Genomic DNA, 21,692 nt, shown 5'->3' with positions numbered 1-21,692 from the left:
CTGCCAAGATGATGTTTATGAGTATAAATCTGATTATGTTTCTCTCTTATTTGAAATGAGCAAGTTACTGAATCTCTCAGCCTCAATTTCTCATAAAAAATAAATAAAAAGTGAGGATAATGCTCATTCTTCATGGGATTATTGGGAGGGATACATTTTTAAAATGCAAGTCTTTGTACATTACTGAGCTCATTAAGTATTTAATAGAAATTATCTATAGAGTTATTATTCATAAGGCAAACTCCTTACCATAGCAAACAAAGACCTTTATGACCTGCTTTCTACCGACATGTCTTGCCTCATTTTCAGTACCCCCGTCCTATGTTCTATTCATAGAACCACTTGATGTTTCCCACATAACATTTTCTTTATGCATTTAATTGTGATTTCCAGTTCCCCAGATGTACCTCTCTCTGCCTCCACCCCATACTGCTTTTCTTTAAGTTCCCATAGCACCCTTTATAAATGTATATTATAAAATTTCATACCATAATGCAGTAATCTCTTTACTTGTCAATTTCCCTCACTAGTGTGTGATTGTTGAGTGTAGAGTTGATGTCTTTTTATTTTTGTGTACCTGTTCCTGGTAACTCTAGGCATATAATGGAATGGTTGCTAAGTATATATTTGTTTAATGAATGAATGGACAAATGAATGGAAAGGATGGAATGAAAAGGAATGGAGAGACAGTGGAGAGTAGTAGTTAAGGCAAAGGATTCTGGAGCCTGGGTTTATAGCCCAGCTCTGTAATTTACACTGTTTGTGACCTTGAATGAATTACTTCATCTTTTTGTGCCTTGTTTCCCCCTTATACAAAACGTGACTAATATTAGTATTTACTTCATAGGGTTGTAGTGAGTATTAAATGAATTAATATATGTATAAAGCGCTTAGAGCAGTGCATGACACCTAGTAGCTCTGTATAGGTGCTAGCTGCTGCTGCTAGTGATTTTATTATTTTCCTGATGATTCAAAACCCATAGGGATCTTTACTATCAAGAATAATGTTATCCAAATATCGTATATTAATGCACATATGTGGAACCTAGAAAAATGGTACAGATGAACCGGTTTGCAGGGCAGAAATTGAGACACAGATGTAGAGAACAAATGTATGGACACCAAGGGGGGAAAGTGGGGGTGGTGGGGGTGTGATGAATTGGGCGATTGGGATTGACATGAATTCACTGATGTGTATAAAACTGATGACTAATAAGAAACTGCTGTATAAAAAAAAATTAAAATTAAAAAAAAGAATAATGTTGTCTTTATGCATTTAAGTTGGTGGCAAACTTGGAATTTGAAGATATTGTTCAGATCTTAAAAGTTGTTTAATTGCTCTGGATTCTTCCTTTTTATAGGGCTCTATGGAGCAAGTCAGTTCTCATTTCTTGGAACAGACGCTTGACAAGAAGCTGATGTCAGATCTGAGGGTAACTTGAATTCTTTGTTGTTTAAACTGGGTTTCTGAAACCAAAATCAGTGTAGCTATAAGCCAAGTTGTGTTGATTTAATTTTACAGCCCATAAATTTGTTAATTAGGATGACTAGATTACATTTTAATTTAAAATCTTAGTAAATTGAACCAAATTACAAGTTACTTTTACAATTGTAAAAGTACTTGTACAATTACAAGAGGCAAGATTAACTTTCTATTTGTTAGAAACTACAAAGGTCTGGTCTTTGTAGTTGTGACTTTGTCTTTGTCTTTGTGACTCCTTTCAACAGCAGTTCTCATGGAAGAGTGAGTAAATCCTTTCTCTGAACAGTAACAGAATGCCCTTAAGCTTTGACTGTGATAGTTGTCTGACATAGTTGTCAAGAACAAATATGAGTCTGAGAATATGATAGGAGCATTCATTGTCAGTATCTTTATTTTTTATTTTTATTTATTTTTTTTTGCGGTACGCGGGCCTCTCACTGTTGTGGCCTCTCCCGCTGCGGAGCACAGGCTCCGGACGCGCAGGCTCAGTGGCCATGGCTCACGGGCCCAGTCGCTCCACGGCATGTGGGATCCTCTCGGACCAGGGCACGAACCCGTGTCCCCTGCATCGGCAGGCAGACTCTCAACCACTGCGCCAGCAGGGAAGCCCCTGTAGTCTACTTTTTGTATTTACCACTACCTCATATGCTTTTTTTTTCATATTAACTTCATACTTACCATTTTTACTGATAGCATAATATTCTGTTAAGTAGATGTGCCATCATTTTTTTAGCCCTTTGTTATACATTTACAGTTTCTCCTTAATTTTTCTACCATTATAAATCACATATAGAGAATCACCTTCATGGATATTAGATCTTTTCTTGTTTTGATTTATTCCATAAGATGAATTCTTGGGAATGGTTGGGGAGTTAGTATCTGTGCTTCATGAAACATTGCTGCATGGCTTTCTTGAAGGACATTCCCTTCATTTGAGGTCAGTGATTGCTTAAGTGTTCTCTGTGTATACTGGGGTGGAAGTGCAAAGAAGGACACGCTCATGGTGAATGGTGAGGGATGGGTAATGCAAAGGTTTCTAAGACACTTTGCAAGGTACAAACTTTACTTCTGCGTCTGACCCACATCCTTGTAGGCGTAGGTGCTATATTTCATCAGTGCCTTTGAGATGATCAGCCATGAGGATGTGGGCTCACACCAGGAAGGTTCACAGAGGCTGATATCTATGCCAGTTTATTCATTTATGAAGGTAACTGTAACTGTCAAGTAGACTCAATATTTACTTTAGCTGACTAGTACATTCCCCCTTAGGCAATCTGTGAAGAAAGTAAATTTACTAGACACTTGCTTGGTGAGCATAGTGTTGTCAAATAGAGGCTTACTTCTATGGGATGAAAAAAATTATTTTCTAGGGCCAGTGTATTGTCTACCCAGGATGGTGCTTGGAAGGACACTGCCATTATTTACCTCTCTGGTTCTCCCTTTCCTGTGTTGCCATGGCAAACATAACCACCTGTCCAGTCAACATTCTTGTGCTATCTTTAATGAAGTTACTATCTTTAATAAGGTTACTATCAGCTATTGATGACCTGAGAACCTTGATCTTAACTTCAAGTTGAATTTGCATTTCTCTGCTCTGATCTATTGAGTATTTTTTTTTTAAATGTAACTCTCAGAGAGCAATCTTATTTCCTACTTTCTCATGTTCTTGGGGTGCAACTTAGTTCTCATGAATCTCTATCAAGTGGTAATTGTTGTCTTCTATAGAGGAAACGCACTGCACATGAACGTGCCAAGGAACTTTACACTTCAGGAGAGTTTTCCAGCGGCAGGAAGTGGGGAGATGATGCTCCCAAGGAAGAAGTAGATACAGGGGCTGTGAACTTGATCGAGTCAGGAGCTTGTGGAGCCTTTGTTCATGGATTGGAAGATGAAATGTATGGTAAGAATGACTTCATAAAAATAACAGTGCCCATTTACTGAGTGGCTGCTATGTGTCTGGCATTGTACTGAGTGATATATACAGGTTGTCTCACGTAATCTTTATAGTCACTCAGTGAACTATCTACTATTATTTTAATTTTATAAACAGAAGAGGTTGAGGTTCGTGTGGTATGGATCAGTGGTTAAGAGCATGGACTTTGGGTTCAGTCAATTTAGGTTCAAATTCTAGCATTTTTGTAAAGCAAGGTTAATAGCAAGTGTTTCTGAATTGTGATAATGAAATGACATTACATATACATGACATGATACATAACCCAGTTATAGTAAGCACTTAATAAATGGTAGTAAAAATTGATATTTATACTGATAACAATTGTACTTTCTTATTAGTCACTCAGCTAGTAAGAGACAGAAGCAAGATTTAAACCCAGGTTAGTCTGACTAACTAATGACTAATCAAGCCTTTATTTTGCCTTCATTTTTGAAAGATAGTTTCACTGGGAATCAAATTCTAGATTAATAGTGGTTTATTTATTTTTTTGTCCTTTAAACATCTTGTTCCACAGTTTTTCAGTTTGCATTTTTCTGTTGAGAACTCTGCTGTCATTTTAAATCTTTGTTCTTCTGTACATAATGTATCTTTTTTTCTCTAGCTGCTTTTAAGCTTTTCTCTTTATCACTGGTTTTAAACGATCTAATTATAATATGCCTTGGTATAATTTTCTTCATGTTTCTTATACCTGGAGTTTGTTGAGCTTCTTGGATCTATGGGTTTGTGGTTTTCATTTGGAAAATCTTTGACTGTTATTTCTTTAAATATTTTTCTGGCCCCATGCTCCTTTGGGGACTCCCAATTACATATATATTAGGCTACTGAGGTTGTCCTGCAGCTCACAGATGCTCTATTCTTTTTTTTCCATGTAATCTTTTTTTCCTATTTGTTTCATTTTGGATAATGTTTATTGCTTTGTCTTGGAGTTCACTAATCTTTTCTTCTGCAGTGTCTAATCTGCTGTTAATTCCATCCAGTATATTTTTCATCTCAGACATTGTAGTTTTCATCCCTAGAAGTTTGATGAGAATTTGCATTTGTTTAGTATCTTCTGTATCGCTACTTAATACGCTTAATCTTTTCTCTAGCTTTGTCAACAGAGAATGTATTTACAGTAACTATCCTGATGTCCTTGTCTCCTAACTCTGTTATTTGTGTGATTTCTGGGTTGGTTTTGATTGATTGATTTTTCTCCTCATTATGGATTATATTTTGCCGCTTCCATGCATGCCTGGTAATTTGGGATTGGATGTCAGACACTCTGAATTTTACTTTATTGGGTGCTGAACATTGTTATATTCCTATGAGTATTCTTGAGCTTTGTTCTAGAATGCAGTTAGTTCAGGTCTTGTTTTTAAGCTTTGTTAGGTGGACCTAAGTAGCATTTAGTCTAGGGGTTATTTTTCATCACTAGTGAAACAAACTCTTCTGAAAAAACTATTGTTGACCATGTATGAGCTTTGGAGATTGTTCCCTCGAACCCTCTTGAGTGGTTCTTTCTCAGGCCTTGGATAGTTTCTTCACAGAACAGAACTTGCCTGAAGACTTGAGGAGGACCCTCTGCAGACCTCCTAGGCTTGCTCTCTCTGTGCATGTCTTTCTGGTACTTTGCCCTATGAACTCTAGTCACATTGGCCTTTCCAGACTCCCAGCTCTGTCTTCTCAACTCAGGGCGACCTACAACCTGGAAACTCTACAGACAGTAAACTGGTATAATCATAAAGCTCACCTCATTTATTTCCTGTCTCTCAGGGATCACTACCTCTTATTGCCTGTTGTATAGTGTGTTGAATACTTTTCTTTCATATATTTTGTCTCTGTTTTTAGTTGTTTCAGATAGAAAGATAAATCTAGCCCTTGTTACTCCATTTTAGCCAGTAATAGAAGTGCTTGCAAAGCTCTTATGATTTCTTCAATATGATGCTCTCCATTTCACATAGATCACAGACTGTCAGTGCCTTGAGATGATTGACTCCAGCCTATTTTCAGTGAGGCTAACAGATGTGGGGAGATAATATTGATTGTCCAAATTTTATAGTAAATTTGTGTCAGAGGATTAGAGCTCAGGTCTTTAAAATGCCTATAAAAATGATACCTCAGAATAGAACTTCTTAGAAGGGCAAGAAAATTACTTTTGAAAGACAATTTTTCTATTAGTAGATATTAGAATTGGGTTACCCTATTCAATTTGCTGTAAGATTTTCTGTATATATGGAAATTAATTAAAGCTACCTCTGCTTATGTTCTCCATGAACTTGATATATGAATTAAAAATTTAAATAGTGTTAGATAATAAGGAATTCCAGTTATTAAAACCCATTTTATCCTAAGACAGGTAACTAGAACCTATTTTATTTTGTTTCTCCTAGCATTTTTGCTTTGTTTAGTTTCTGCAATTGAATTTAATCACTGTTAATGTTTATGTGGTTGATTTCTACAGTTTTTAGTTTGTCACTAAGGTTTACTTAAAGGAACTTAACTTTGGAAAGTGATTAGATCATAACCAGCATCAGGTATGGCAGCTCTCTAATCATACCTATAAAATTCTGGGTAAATCAGGATTTTAGGGACACATTTGCTGGGAGTGAAATGGAGCCTTATTTCATTGGCTATAGACTGTAGTGTAGTATCACACATACTTCTAGTCCTCTAGTTGTTCCATGTTCTCCCTCCTTTCTGGGCCTTTACATGTGGTTCCTCTGCATAGAAAGGCCTTTTTCCTTTCCTCTGGCCTAGCAACTCCTTCAAGTATTATTTTAGGGGTCACTTTCTGAAAAGCTGCCTCTGATCCTGTTGAGTAGGCTATGTGCCTCTTCTGCATTTTCTTCATACTACGTGTGCTCTTCCATTGTATCATTCATCACTCTGTAATGCAATTAACTATTCTAGTCTATAGTGTCTGGGACACAGTCTTGTTCTTGTTCATCTTTGTACCTTCAGTACTAAGCATAAAGCTAGTAAGTAGCAAAACTAGGATCTGATTACATATGTTAAGACACCAGAGGATCAGTCTTTTTTTTATTCTCGAGCAAGCTAATTCCTTTTCTCTGCCCTGGACCCTTAAGGAGACTATTATATATTTTCAACATTCCAAAAAGTCCAGTAGAAATTGTTAATTTAGCTACCTGTAGCTAAATTAATTTAGCTAATTTAGCTACCTGTAGCTACCTGTAGCATGCAAAGTAAAAAACCAAGCTTCTTTGCTTCTGCTTGGAATTGCATCAGGTCAGGTCATACTGATTATCTCATGTTGATCTGAAGTTTCTCTGTGATTCCCTTGATACACTTGCAAGAGTTACACATGAGTCAATGCAATGTAATGGATAAAGCCCTAAGAAGCAAGGTTAGCAGTTAAAACATTTGGGTCCATCTCTGGCTTGCTTTGTAATTATTAGCAATTTCCTGTTTAAATTACATAGATGTGATGTAGAGCAAATCCTTCCCTTCTGATGAAAAAGAGGAATTTATAAGTACCAAGAAAAATCTGAGTCATCTCCCTTTTATGTAGTAACTCTGCTTTTAAGGTGTCTATAAAACCTTTCTTATACAAAAACCAAAGTATATTGGAGAGTTTTAACCACAATTTGAGTGTTTTTCTTTTCTTTTTTGAAACTGTACATTTTATTGTGGGAACCGCTGGAACAAAACAAGCTTGTATGGAAGTCTTGCGACCATGGTCTATAGCTTTCTCATCTCTGTATCCCAACAGTCAGCACAGGGCCTGGCATATAGTACACGTTCAGGCGACAGTGTTAGTGAAAGAATGAAGGGCTTCCTGGATTCAGTGGCTTTACTGTTACATGTTCTGAGCATGTAAAGAGATAGAGGACATGCCTCTGTTTTCAAGGTGCTTACAAGATGTGTACCTAAATCGTAGCTAATATTTATTGAGCTTTTAACATATGCCAGGCAGTGTGCTATGTGCTTTACCCACACTATGTCGTTTACTCCTCCTAACTACTCTGTAAGGAAATGGGTATTATCTCCATTTAACAGGTGAGAAAATTGATACTACGAAGTTAATTTACTTATTCAAGATCACCGTCCAAGTTAGTGGATGGATTACTTTTCACAATTCACTGTGAGGCCTCTATCATTCCAGAGCATGTACCCTTAACCACTATATGATGCTGGTCTAGAATTAGCAGACCTGGGTCCTAGTCTTATCTCTGCTCTCATTCACTTGAGGCAAGTTTATCCACTTTGCTGATTCTTATCTGTAGAATGAGAATAATGATATCGACCCTGTTTTAATCTTAATAATATTATTTTAAAAGTGCTTTTTTAAAAAGTACTGTGGTTGGACTACTGAGATAATAAGACAGCTGAGTTTTCAAGGAGTCAGGATCTAAACCTTAGTCCCTGTGGTACCAACATCCTTGTTCATAGGTCTGTGTGAAGGTGGTAGCAGAATCTGCAGGCATGGAGGAGATCTCCCAGAGAGAGTTTGTAAAGTAACAGGAGTAGAGAGGGAAACACAAACCTGAATGAGAAGGAATCCTTCTTACATTTTTCCCATGGATCTTAACTTGACGTGCAGTTTTGTTTGGCCCTTTTTCTCTAGAGGTCCGCATTGCTGCTGTAGAGGCGCTCTGCATGCTGGCCCAGTCTTCACCCTCTTTTGCTGAGAAGTGCCTTGATTTCCTGGTTGACATGTTTAATGATGAAATTGAGGAAGTACGTCTACAGTCCATACATACCATGAGAAAAATCTCTAACAATATCACCCTTCGAGAGGATCAGCTTGACACTGTCCTGGCTGTGTTAGAGGTGAGTTTGTTATGCATTTCTTCATCAATACCTACTGAGCACCACTTTTTTTTTTTTTTTAAACCAGGCATTGATGATAAAATTGTGTAGAGGCAGCACAATTCTGCCTTCTCATCATACAACTCCTTCGTGGTGGAGGAGACTGACTATTAAACAGGAAATTAGAATAAAGCTTAGTATTGCTATGATCAGGGAAGGATAGGATGCTCTGGGAATGCAGAGTATCTAACCTGAATTGCCTGGGGTAAGGTTGAGGAGATAGGGAAGAAAGAAGGAATGCTGTAGTGGATACTTGAAGGAGTAGGACTTAATGAGGCATTTTCTTTCTTTCTTTTTTTTTTTTTTAATGAAGTATAGCTGACTTACTATATTATATTAGATTCAGGTGTATGAAACATTTTCTTGGGAAGGAGTGGCACTGATAGTAGTAGGGTGGAAGGATACCAAACAGAGGGAGCAGTGTCTAAGGATCCAGAAGTAAGAGTGGATATGATATATTCAAGGAATTGGGAGGAATTCGTTGTAATATAACATAGAGTTGAGAGAGAGAGGAGGGAAGGGAAGTGGCTACAGATAAGGCAGGAGCTAAATAATGAAGAATTCTTTTCAGCCTTGATTTGATTTAATTCTTCTAGTGAATCATAGACAGCAGGAAGGGATCTTAGGGATCAATTCATTCAACCTTGGAGTTTTCAGAAAAAAGGTAATTTCTCTGAGGTTGTAGAGGTGATAAGTGTCTGTGCCAGGATACGAACACAGATTTGCCTCCCAGGCTGTACAACTCTTTGTGGTTCTTCAATTGTTTCTTTAAAGTGTCTGGATTTTATTTGCGAGCTCTGAAGTTTTTCATTTATTTATTTGGCTGCATTGGGTCTTAGTTGCGGCTCATGGGATCTTCGTTGCAGCATGTGGGATCTTTTGTTGCAGCATGCGGGCTTTTCTCTTGTTGTAGCATGCGGGCTTTTCTCTTGTTGTGACCTGCAGGCCCCAGAGTGCACGGGCTCAGTAGTTGCGGTGTGTGGGCTTAGTTGCCCTGTGGCATGTGGGATCTTAGTTCCCCGACCAGGGATCGAACCCCCGTCCCCTGCATTGGAAGGCGGATTCTTAACCACTGGACCACCAGGGAAGTCACTGAAGTTTTTCAAAATATTAATAAATGAGAGTTGGGCTTTGGTTTCCCACCCCCCTTTTTTAGATATTGTGAAAGGGATAGCAATTTGATGTTTACATATTAGCACTTGTTATAGATTTCTGCTACATACTTTAGAAAACAGGTTAGGTGCTTTGATTTTGAAGGTCTTTATCATTCTCTCAGTTGCTTAGCACTTCTCTTAAGATTTTTCCTGAATTATAAATCTTTATAATTTTTTTCACGTATTTTTTAAAATAAATTTATTTATTTATTTTTGGCTGCGTTGGGTCTTCGTTGCTGCACGCAGGCTTTCTCTAGTTGTGGCGAGCAGGGGCTACTCTTAGATGCGGTGCGTGGGCTTTTCATTGCAGTGGCTTCTTTTATTGTGGAGCACAGGCTCTAGGAGAGTGGGCTCAGTAGTTGTGGCTCGCGGGCTCTAGAGCACAGACTAAACAGTTGTGGCACATGGGCTTAGTTGCTCCACGGCATGTGGGATCTTCCCAGACCAGGGATCGAACCTGTGTCCCCTGCATTGGCAAGCGGATTCTTAACCACTGCGCCACCAGCTAAGTCCCTCGTATTTTTTCCTAGGAAGATAAGTTTTCATTTTTTGTGTTGTTCTCTATGGTTGGTCTCTATAGCCTAGCCCCTTTCCTTTTAGCTTTCATTCCCATCATTCCTCACCTTGAACTTTATGCTGTAGTCACTCCGCTAATCATCCTGCTTTTCTTCACCATTTTGCCTTCATTGTAACTTGTTCTCCTCTGCCTGCAAAACTGCCACTTTTCATGTAGCACACTTCTGCTTATTCCCAGAATCCACACTAGGTAATATATCTAGGAAGCCTTCCTTAACTAACTGTACTGCTGAGTGGGCTAAATAGCACTCATCTGTATTTTTGTAACACCCTGTTTATGCTACTGTGGCATTTATCAGTAGGTGTTCTGTTTGTTTAATTCTTTATTCCACAAGACTGTGAGCTTCTCAAGGCGCCAGTCTTGATTTTTTCGTTCTTAAATTCGCAGTGCTTTGTAGCATCTACACAAGTAGATGCTCAGTAAACGTTAAGTAGCTGAGCTATATCCCAAGCTATAATTTGACATACTTAATTGTTCATAGGGCCATGATAGGCTTATTTATGAGCACTTTTGTATAAAACTCACAAAGAATTTGTTTAGGTCTAAACTCCTTGACTTGGAGTTCTGTCCATGAATTTTAGACTTATATAAACTCATTGTCTGTTCTTCTACCCTACTGCTCACTGCTCTATATAGTTATTGTGCCTCTGTACTTCACTGTGTTGAAATTTAGCTACCTGACCCTTCCAGCCTTAATTTGTCTCTTTGCTCCTTCCTTCCTTCCTTCCTTTCCTTCCTTTACTTTTTTTTCTTTCTTTTCTTCCTTTCTTTTACATTGAGCTACTACCTGAATTCAACAAGTGCTGTCTATGTACTGGAGGTGTAGTGGTCAAAAACAGATTCCTTGCTCTCATGGGACATATATTCTAAAGACAGGTAGAGTAAACAATATGATTTCAGAGAGTGATAAGTCTTATACAGAAGGTAAATAGTGATGGAGGAATGGGAAGTTTCACTGTAAAGTTAGGGATTAGTAAAAGCCTTTCTATGGAGACAGTGTTTGTGCTGAGTCTTTTTAAAAAATTAATTAATTAATTTTTGTCTGTGTTGGGTCTTCATTGAAGTGCGCAGGCTTCTCGTTGAGGTGGCTTCTCTTGTAACAGAGCACGGGCTCTGGGCGCGTGGGCTTCAGTAGTTGTGGCTCACGGGCTCTAGAGCGCAGGCTCAGTAGTTGTGGCGCATGGGCTTAGTTGCTCCCTGGCATGTGGGATCTTCCCAGACCAGGTCTCAAACCCGTGTCCCCTGTATTGGCAGGTGGATACTTGACCCCTGCGCCACCAGGGAAGTCCCTGTGCTGAGTCTTTTTTTTTTGGTTCTTGTTTACGTATTTAATCTTAATAAACAGACGAACTTGGCACACTAATCTTCAGGACACAAATAAGGAGCAGGCAGCTGGGGCTATGGAACGCAAGTCCGCCGGGACAGCTGGTCGACCCAGCGGCTGGGGCCTGTGCTGAGTCTTAAATGACAAAAGGAAGCCAGCCATGTGAAAGTTGGAGGAAGGACCTTCAGGAAGAGGCAATAGCTGGTCGAAAGGCTCTAAGGCATAGGTGAGCTTTGGTGTGCTTCCAGAGCAGGAGTAAGAAGGCTGGTATAGGTGGAACATAGAAAGTAGAAAAGTGGTATGAGATGAGGTCTGAGAGGTGGGTAGGGGCAGGTAGAGTACCTTGGAGGCTGTTGTAAGATGTTTGGATTTTATTCTAAGTATTATGAGATACCATTGGAAAATTTTATGCAGAAGGATAACATAACAATTTACTGCTTTCAACATATCTCATTCTTTTTTTTTTTTTTTTTTTGAGGTATGCGGGCCTCTCACTGCTGTGGCCTCTCCTGTTGCGGAGCACAGGCTCCGGGCGCGCAGGCTCAGCGGCCATGGCTCACGGGCCCAGCCGCTCCGCGGCATGTGGGATATTCCCGGACCGGGGCACGAACCTGTGTCCCCTGCACCGGCAGGCAGACTCTCAACCACTGCGCCACCAGGGAAGCCCCAACATATCTCATTCTTGAAGTTCATATCAAATAAATTGACTTTTTCCCTCATTCCTTCATTTAAGGCATAATTATTGAGTACCAAGTCCATTTGTCTCTTACTGTAGTTTTCACACTTTATCCATTTATGTCAGGTTTAGTATGTTTGTCTTATCTCCCTGATGAGATTGTGAAGTCCTTAAGTGACCATGTTGTACCCTTTACTGTATCCTTTCAGGGTTTAATGTGGTGACTTGCCCATAGAGGATGCTTAGTAAACATTTCCTAAAACAAATCTACACAGGTTAATTGTATAACTGGGAAGTTCTTAAGAAACACACGAGTCAAAATTGTTTTCTTATTACTTGACAATTGTTTCTCCATTACATCCATATAGCTGCCTCCTATCAGTGGTGGAGATTTGTTCATATGGAAAGCATTATATCTTATTTAAGTGTGCTACATACAGAGCCAGACAGATCCAAATCAACCTGTCATTTCTTCTCTTTGGTCCCTTTTTCCCTTTGTTTGTTTGTTTTTATTATTTATTGACCATCTGTTATGTGCCAGGCACTGTGCGAAGGGGGACACAATAGTGAGCAAAAGCCATGGCCCTGCTCTCATGGACCTTAGAATTTAGGTATGAGGTAGACAGACAAATAAGACACGAATGAAGGTGTAATATAAGTTGAAATAAGGAGCTCACGACAGAAAGAAGTGAGGTCCCATGGGGGTATATCATGGAGGTACTTGGTCTTTAGGAGTTGAGGGGGTGCAGCAATCAGGAAAAGCTTCTGAACCTGAACTCTAAAGGAGGAATAAGGCACTAACTTGGCAGGAGGAGTTGGGAGTGTGAGGTGTAAGGACATTTCAGGCAGAGGAGCAGGAAGTGTAGAAACTGTGGTGGGTGGAAACATGACACAGTTGAGGGACCAAAAGAAGGCCTGGCAGTAACAGAGCTAGTGTGTGGTATGAGATTAGGCTGGAGGGGGTTGGTGGGACCAGCTCATGCAGAGCCTTTAGAACAACTAAAAGCTATTAAAGGATTTTGGCAGCCTTGCAATTTTGGACAAATTATTTAATCCTTCTGGTTCTTGGTTTTCTCATCTCTAAAGTGAGGATAATTTCACATATTCTTATGTTTCTTTTAAGAATTAAATGAGAGAATTCATGTAAAGCGCTTCATATGGTAGTAGTTCATAATACAGACATACCTCATTTTATTGCGCTTTGAAGATGTTGCATTTTTTACAAATTGAAGGTTTGTGGAAACCCTGCATGGAGCAAGTCTATCGGTCCTGTGTTTTTTTCTTCCCCCTGCACCCCCAACCTATTGGTGCCATTTTTCCCGCAGCTCACTTCATGTCTCTGTGTCATATTTTGGTAATTCTTTCAGTATTTGAAACGTTTTCATTATCATTGTATTTGTGATGGTGACCTGTGATCAGTGATCTTTGATGTTCCTATTGCAAAAAGATTATGACTTGCTGAGGCTCAGTTTTGATGGTTAGCATTTTTAACAATAAAGTATTTTAAAATTAAGGTATGTATATTGTTTGTTTAGATATGCTATTGCGTACTTAACTAGACTATAGTATAGTATAAGCATAACTTCTGTATGTACTGGGAAAGCAGAAAATTTATGACCTGCTTTATTGTGATATTCGCTTTGTCATGGTAGTCTGGAACCAAACTTGCAGTGTCTCTCAGGTATGCCTCAGAAAATCATTCAAGAAACATTTACTGATTTTTCCTGAGCCAGGTTCTATACTAGGTTCTGAGGATGTTGAGATGGACAGTCCTCTTGCCTCTTAGTTGCTCAGTTTTATAGAGAAAACAGCAATATAAACCATAATTACAAGATCGTATCAAAAGTAAGGTAAGGGATGACATTCTCACCAGAAGGTTAGCATATGACCGCAGGTAAAGGCGGGGGATGGGGGGTGGGGTGTGAAATGGCACGACCTGGACAGGGAACATTGAGAAGTTCACATGTGGCTGTGAGGGAGAAGGGGTGGGAGGTGAAACAGGAGAGGTCAGTAGGGAACCAATTGTAAAGGGCCTGTGTGCTATGCTGAGGAGACTCAGTGTTATCCTAGGGGTGGCGGGGAAGCCAAATGAGGTTACTAAATGGGGGGATGACATGGTCCGATGTGTTTATTGAGAAGTGGGCCCCCCAATTGTATAGGGTAAAGAAATGAGAGAATTGCAGGGTAAAAGAGGGTGCTTAGAGAATAAAGAAGGCTTGTTTCCAACTGAGCTTCAAGGAAGAGTCCTCTGATTCTTAGATTTTGTTATATAGTTATGGATGTGTCTTTTAAATTTTTTAGTTTGATTTCTTTCATGTATTAAGTAAAACTTAAAAGTATAAAACTTTTAGGGGAAATATTTGTGACCTTGTCTTAGACAAGCATACTCTGACACCAAAAACTTAATCTATGAAAGAAATAACTAGATAAACTGGTTATCAAATAAAAAAATTTCTTCAAAGAAACACTTGTAAGAAATTTTAAAGATAGCACAACAATGTGAATATACTTAGTGCCATAGAACTGTACACTTAAAATGTACATTTACTTAAAGTGGTAAATTTTATGTTATATATATTTGACGACAGTAAAGAGATAATGGAACCAAATCAAACACATATAATGGCTTTGATATATAAACTGTACCAAAAAAAGGGAGGGGTAGATTTGGATATAGAAACGCACATAGAGGGAAGACAATGTGAAGACACAGAGAGAATGCCATCTACAAGGCCATACAAGGAATGTAAGGTTACCACAAGCTAGGAGGGGGGTTGTGGAATAGATTCTGTGTCGCAGCCCTCAGAAGGAACCAACCCTGCTTACATCTTGATTTTGGACGTCAAGCCTCTAGAGCTCAGACAATAAATTTCTGTTTAAGCCAAAAAAAATTTTTTTTTGAAAAGACATACCACAGACTGGGAGAAAATATTTGCAAAACACACATCTGATAAAGAATATATTTAAAATTCTCAGGAAATTCCCTGGCAGTCCAATGGTTGGGACTCCTCAGTTTCACTGCCAAGGGCCTGGGTTTAATTCTTGGTGGGGGAACTAAGATCCCACAAGCCATGTGGCACGGCCAAAAGAAAAAGAAAAATAAAAAGAATATATATTCAATAATAAGAAAGCACACCACCCAATTAAAAAATGAGCAAAAGATTTGAACAGACACTTAAGCAAAGAAGATAGCAGTGGCAAATAATAAATAAGCATGTGAAAACATGCTTAACATCATTAGTCATTAGAGAAATGCAGATTAAAACAATAGTGAGGGGATTCCCTGGCAGTCCAGTGGTTAGGTCCCTGGACTTTCACTGCTGAGGGCCTGGGTTCAGTCCCTGTTCAGGGAACTAAGATCCTGCAAGCTGTACCACGTGGCCAAAAACCCCCCAAAAAACAAAACAATAGTGAGAAATTACAACAACTCATCTGTTAGAATGGGTAAAAACAAACAAACAAACAAAAGAAACCCTGACAATATCAAGTGTTGTGAAGATGGGGAACAACTGGCGCTTTTCATATACTGCTGATGGAAATGCAAAATGGTAGAGCCACTTTGGAAACTACTGTGACAGCTTCTTATAAAATTAAATATACACTTAACATATGACCCCACAGTACCACTCTGAAGTATTTACTAAAGAAAACTGAAAACTCATGTTCACACAAAGACCTGTATGCAAATGTTTATTGCAGCTTTATTTATAATAGTCACAAAACTGGAAACAACACAAAATCCTTCAGTTGGTGAATGGATAAATTAACTATGGTACATTTATACAATGGATTACTACTCGGTAATAAAAAGGAATAGCTGCTGATACGCATAACAACATGGATGAATCTCAAATGCATTATGCTAAGTGAAAGTAGCCAGACACAAGAAGCAGCATACTCTGTGATTTCATTTATATGACATTTTGGAAAAGACAAAAACTGTAGCCGAAAATGCATCAGTGGTTGCCAGAGGCTGGGGGTGAGGGGTAGACTACAAAGGGACACAAGGGAAGTGTTTGGGTGATGCAAGTGTTTTATATCTTGATTGTCATGGTGGTTACATAACTGTATTCATTTGTTGCACTCATGGAAGTGTACATTAAACAGGATGAATTTTACAGAATGTAAATTATATGTCAGTAAACCTGACTTTTTTTTTTTTGGCCAAGCCGTGTGGCTTGTGGGATCTTAATTCTCTGACCAGGGATTGAATGCAGGCCCTCGGCAGTGAGAGCGTGGAGTCCTAACTACCGGGCTTCCAGGGAATTCTCAAACCTGACTTTTAAAAAAATGCTTTGGAGATCCCATTTCCCACTAAAAGGAACCAAAATTCCAAAGCGAAATGGCTGATTCCAAGTGTGGTGTAGGAAACGTAACAAGATGACCTTGTACTGTCTTTGTCATACAGAAAGCAAACATTAGGTATTAGCTATTAGCTATTACCTCTAGGCTTATATCAAAAAGACCCAGGAGAGGGCTTCCCTGGTGGCGCAGTGGTTGAGCGTCCGCCTGCCGATGCAGGGGACACAGGTTCGTGCCCCGGTCTGGGAGGATCCCACATGCCTCGGAGCGGCTGGGCCCGTTAGCCATGGCCGCTGAGCCTGTGCGTCCAGAGCCTGTGCTCCACAACAGGAGACGCCACAACAGTGAGAGGCCCGCGTACCGAAAAAAAAAAAAAAAAAAAAAAAGACCCAGGAGATAACTTAAATAGACTCACACTGGGCAAAGGTGAAACATATTATTAAGGATTACAACTGCAAATCTGTTGAAACCCATGATTTTATAATAATTCAAAAACAAAACACTGCATTAGTCACCTTTAGAAGATGCTTAGTAATCAATTCATTATTTTGAAAACTGGTAAATTAAGGAATCAAGCATTTATCCTTCCTTTTCCTATACAGATGGAACTTCAAGACAACCAGCTAGTTGATAAGGGGAAGTTTTTCTTTGTAGAAGTATTCCAGTTGATGAATGAAGAAGAATGATAGAATTTATATATCATTGTTTTACAACTTTAATGAATTACCAGATCTAGGCAGTGATCTTCAGTGGTTACTAATATCACAAAAAGAAAAATATAGTTCCTGAGGGAGGTACACACTACTACCTGTGAAGTGGTCTTATAAAAATATTGAACCTGAATGTGATTAAACCTCTAAATCAAACTACCATCTCAGGATATACAGGGGAGAAATTGCAAGGGGAAAAAAAGTGAGATGTAAAGAGATTTTATGTATTAAAAGATACTTAAGGGACATATTACCCAATTGCAATGTGCGGACATTCTTGGAGCCTAATTACAACAAATAAAAACTTTTTGAGTCAGGGAAATTTTATTATGGAGTGGATATTTGCTATTAAAGAGTTATTAAAATTTTAGGCATGATATTGGTTTTGTGGGTTTTTTTAAAAAATAATTTTAAAAAAGATATTATGGAAATACCAACAAAATGCTATGATTTCTTTGATTGGCTTCAGAATAATCTGGGAGGAGTGGGTAAATGTATAGATGAAGCAAGATTGGCTATGAGTTAATTGTTGAAACTGGAGAATTATCTCTACTTTTACATATGTTTCAAATTGTCTATATTAAAAAGTTTTAAAGAACTGGCAAAAAATGCTATGGAGATACCAAATAAGAGTAAAACTGATATGTTTTCATTTACATTAGCATTAAGAAGTTGTTGCTGAGCTTTTCTAATCATTTTAGTGAGGTTGAGCAGAAAGTGTTGGGGAGGGAAGAGGCCGCTCTCTGACATCATCTAGTACCTACTCTCTTTTTGTTTACTCTGCTGTAGCCACACTGCTATTTTTCAACATGCTTTCACCTCATGGCCTTTATGTTTGCTGTTCCCTTTGATTATGCCATGTAAAATACCCCACCTGTCCTAGCACTCTTAACCTTAACCTGCTTTATAGTTTCTCATATGTGACCTATATATTTAGTTATTCATTTTTGTCTTTTCACTAAAAGGAAACTCCTGAGAGCAGGGATTCAATTTTAATTACTTCTGTATCCCTAGCACTTGTACATAGTAGGTGCTGATAAATGTTGATTGTTTAATACGTGTTCAGTAAATGTTGAGTGTACCGATCAATGAATGAACAAATGAATGAATTCTTCAAATATCATTTCAAATTTTTCCTCCTCTGTGAACACTAGGCCCTCCCCTTTCTGAAAATTGAGAAGTTCTTTACCCTGTACTCCCACTTTAACTTGTATACTCCTCCATAATAGCTAATCCATAGTGACTGCTATTATTATTATTACCTTTTTCTTTTTTTTAAGGATTCATCCAGAGATATTAGAGAGGCTCTTCATGAACTCTTATGTTGCACTAATGTTTCAACCAAAGAAGGGATTCATCTTGCACTGGTGGAGCTGCTGAAAAATTTAACCAAGTACCCTACTGATAGGGACTCCATATGGAAGTAAGGATTTTTTTTGCTCATTTGTTCGCTGAGTCTGATAATATGGTAAATGTACAATGTTGACATTATTTAGTGGATCATCATAGATTGGGTATGGCCTTCAATTTTGTCTTCAATTTAGAAACCTGATTCAACATAACTATACTCTCAAGAGTCTGGTTCCTAAATTGAATATCACATCTTAGGTTATTCATTTGTCCATCCATCCATCTAGCAAATACTATGTGCCTGCTATGTGCTTACTATGTGCCAAGCCCTGTGGTAAGTTTTGGAGGTACAGAGATGAGTCGATTAGATTTCCTTTTCCTCTTATAGAGTGTTAGTCACTCTGTCTGTTTCCATCATTGTAGAGATTAAAGGGAGGGTGAGTATTTGGTATTCAGATGGAAAATCACAATCATATTTTCCCCTGATTACCCCTAGCTTTACTGGCTAGAGTCAAGCTTAACACTGTTCATGAATTGCTGTTTGAGGAGCTCCTTGCATACATTTAATATAAAATGTGCGTTGTTGTACTCCACATATTTCAATGAGCTTATGTGATGAGATCACTGCAAATATATGATTGATTTATTTTCAAAAAAAATTGTTATTAAAAGTCGAAAAACTGTGGGTCAAATCAGGTGCTTGGAAGACATACTAAGAACTAAAAATGCCAGGGAATCTTGCTCTAGGTAACGTTTTCGATACCTGGTTTTCTGTTTTGCCATTTCTTCATGTTTGTTCAGTCCAATCCAGCTCAATTCATTGTACATTTATTGAGTGTCTTCAAGGAGCACTGAGTCATTTGGGCTGTGGGGATACAATGTCCCCTGAGGCACAGTGAGTAAATGGGCTGAGAGAGGTCAGAAAACTAGTGAATTAAGTTCTTTAAGACAGAACTGGAGAAAAGTGTACTTTCCTAACAGTATCAAGTGTTTTAAATGTGATGCCTTTCATACCCCATATAGCCATCAGTTTGTTCATGGGGTTTGTTTTCTCTCTTTTGCTGATCTTCTTATTCTCCAGTCCTTGGTGAAGTCTCATCTTCTTTGTGCAACTTTCTCCGATCATAGTGATCCCTTCTACCTTTGACAGGTAGAAAGCAGGGTATCATTCATTTGATAGTTCATTACCTTATAGTGTTAGTCATCTTTGCCTCAGTTAGATTATAAACTCAGTGAGGACATTAAATTAAGGTTTATATTTATTTTCAATTCAACACACCTTCTACACCAGAACTTAATTAAAAATAACAAAAAAGCATAAATACCAGCACACATGTAGTTCTTTATAACTTATAAAGGGCCTTTGTGTAGTCATAGTAGTTAACTAATAGCCAATTAATAATAGCTAACTAATAGTTAATTGAGTTCTTATTATATAATGGCAGACACCTTGCTAAGTACTTTTCACTCTTTATCTCATTTAATCCTTATAGCAACTGTATGAGGTAATTATATTTAATCTCATTTGTAGGTAAACATATATCTGCTCAAGGCCACAGAGTTACTAAGTTTCCTGTTTCAGATCAGATCTCTTCTGATTCTAGAACTTCACCCAGGATATCAGTTAGAATGCTTTTGTCTACAAGTAACAGAAAATCTGATTAAAAGTGCCTTAAACAGTAAGGTCTAATTTTTTTGCATAACAAGAAGTCAGAAAGTTGATTTCAGTATTGGTCATTCAACAGCTTAACAGGGCTAGTACTCTGGTTGACTTCTTTGCAGTTCTCTTGGCTTTCTCCTCATAGTTGCAATATGGCTACCTGATAAGACAATATCTTAAGACAGAAAGAAAAGGACATTCCCTCCATGCACTTCTCTTTTTTAAAAATTTTATTGAAGTATAGTTGATTTACAATGTTGTGTTAATTTCTGCTGTACAGCAAAGTGATTCAGTTATACATATATGTATATTATTTTTCATTTTCTTTCCCATTATGGTTTATCACAGGATATTGAATATAGTTCTCTGTGCTATACAATAGGACCTTGTTTATCCATCCTATATGTAATAGTTCGCATTTGCTAATCTCAAACTCCCAATACTTCCCTCCCCCACCCCCCTTCCCAACCACAAATCTGTTCTCTGTATCTGTGAGTCTGTTTCCGTTTCATAGATATGTTCATTTGTATGCACTTCATTTGATTAGGAAAACATTCCTGAGAAGCTCTGCAGCAGACTTCCCCTCTTGTTCCATTGACCAGAACTGGGTTACTTGACTACCTGCAAAGCAGTCTCTGTAAAATGGGCTTGGGATTGCCATGATGAGTTTAGACCAGTTGTGGTTGAGCCCTTGGGCTAGGCCTACCTTCATTGAGCACTTTGCTACTTACCTGATACCTGAGTAAAATCAGGGTTCTCTTGGCAAGGAAGCTGGGGGAAATGGTTGTTAGTTAAATAACTTGTAGTAATATCTGTCATATCAGCTCTCTGTCTTCATAATAACCAAGTTTTTAGATGAATTAACTTGAATTCTGGAATAATTGAATGACTTATCTGAAGTCATAGAGGTAACAAAAGTAGATGGTTGAGAATTTGTAATTCTGAGTCAGGTTTTCTGATTCCAATTCTCAGTACTTTTTAAAAAAGAGGTTTGCTTGTTTCTCATTTTGCTTGTTTCAGATGCTTGAAGTTTCTGGGAAGTCGGCATCCAACCCTGGTGCTTCCCTTGGTGCCTGAGCTCCTGAGCACCCACCCGTTTTTTGACACAGCTGAACCAGACATGGATGATCCAGCTTGTATCCTCTGCTGATTTAGCAGGGAATTTTGGCATCTTTTTCTACAGTATAGCCTGGATGGTCTGAGGGTTTTGTTTTGTTTTGTTGTTATTTTTCTTTCTCATTTCTTTTAGTTAAAAGTATATCCTGAGGGAGCCTAATGGTTATTTTCCTCAGCTTTTATTCTTATATTCACAGTAGTTCAACTTTGCCATTTAATACTAATACTAAATTTTAACCATTTATTGAGCATCTACTACATTCCACATACTGTTTAAATGCTTCATACATTTTTATCACTGATCTGCAAACAACCCTGGAAGGAGGTATTATTCCCTGCTTACGGATGAGGAACTGAGGCTCAGAGAGGCTAAGTACCTCTCTAAGCAGCAAATCTGGGATTCAAAGCCAGACAGACATCTTTGGTTTTAAAGCCTGTGGACTTTTCCCTATGTCTTATTCTGTGCTTAATTTGATCTGCAGCCTGAAGGAGGGGATGGGCTGAGCTAGGCTGCATGATTACTCTAGCCCTGATACAAGTTCAAGGGGGTTGTGATAGCTTTGGGCAGCATGCCATG

At 38.4% G+C, this 21,692-nt stretch overlaps 1 protein-coding gene across 2 annotated transcripts in view; it reads left to right on the top strand.

Annotated features, from left to right (window-relative positions):
• INTS4 (integrator complex subunit 4) overlaps positions 1-21,692 on the top strand; it is a 134,463-nt gene that overhangs the window by 57,288 nt on the left and 55,483 nt on the right. For both annotated transcript variants that reach the window (XM_060303761.2, XM_030835971.3), the window contains 5 exons: positions 1,362-1,433; positions 3,209-3,383; positions 8,002-8,207; positions 18,270-18,412; positions 21,020-21,135. In XM_060303761.2, coding sequence (XP_060159744.1) covers positions 1,362-1,433; positions 3,209-3,383; positions 8,002-8,207; positions 18,270-18,412; positions 21,020-21,135 — 712 coding nt within the window. The remainder of the gene's footprint in view (positions 1-1,361; positions 1,434-3,208; positions 3,384-8,001; positions 8,208-18,269; positions 18,413-21,019; positions 21,136-21,692) is intronic.

The sequence above is a fragment of the Globicephala melas genome, chromosome 8 (genome assembly GCF_963455315.2).
Source record: "Globicephala melas chromosome 8, mGloMel1.2, whole genome shotgun sequence".
Classification (NCBI taxonomy): Eukaryota; Metazoa; Chordata; class Mammalia; order Artiodactyla; family Delphinidae; genus Globicephala; species Globicephala melas.
Note: the sequence above shows the minus strand (reverse complement) of the source record. Positions and strands in the feature narration are given on the sequence as shown.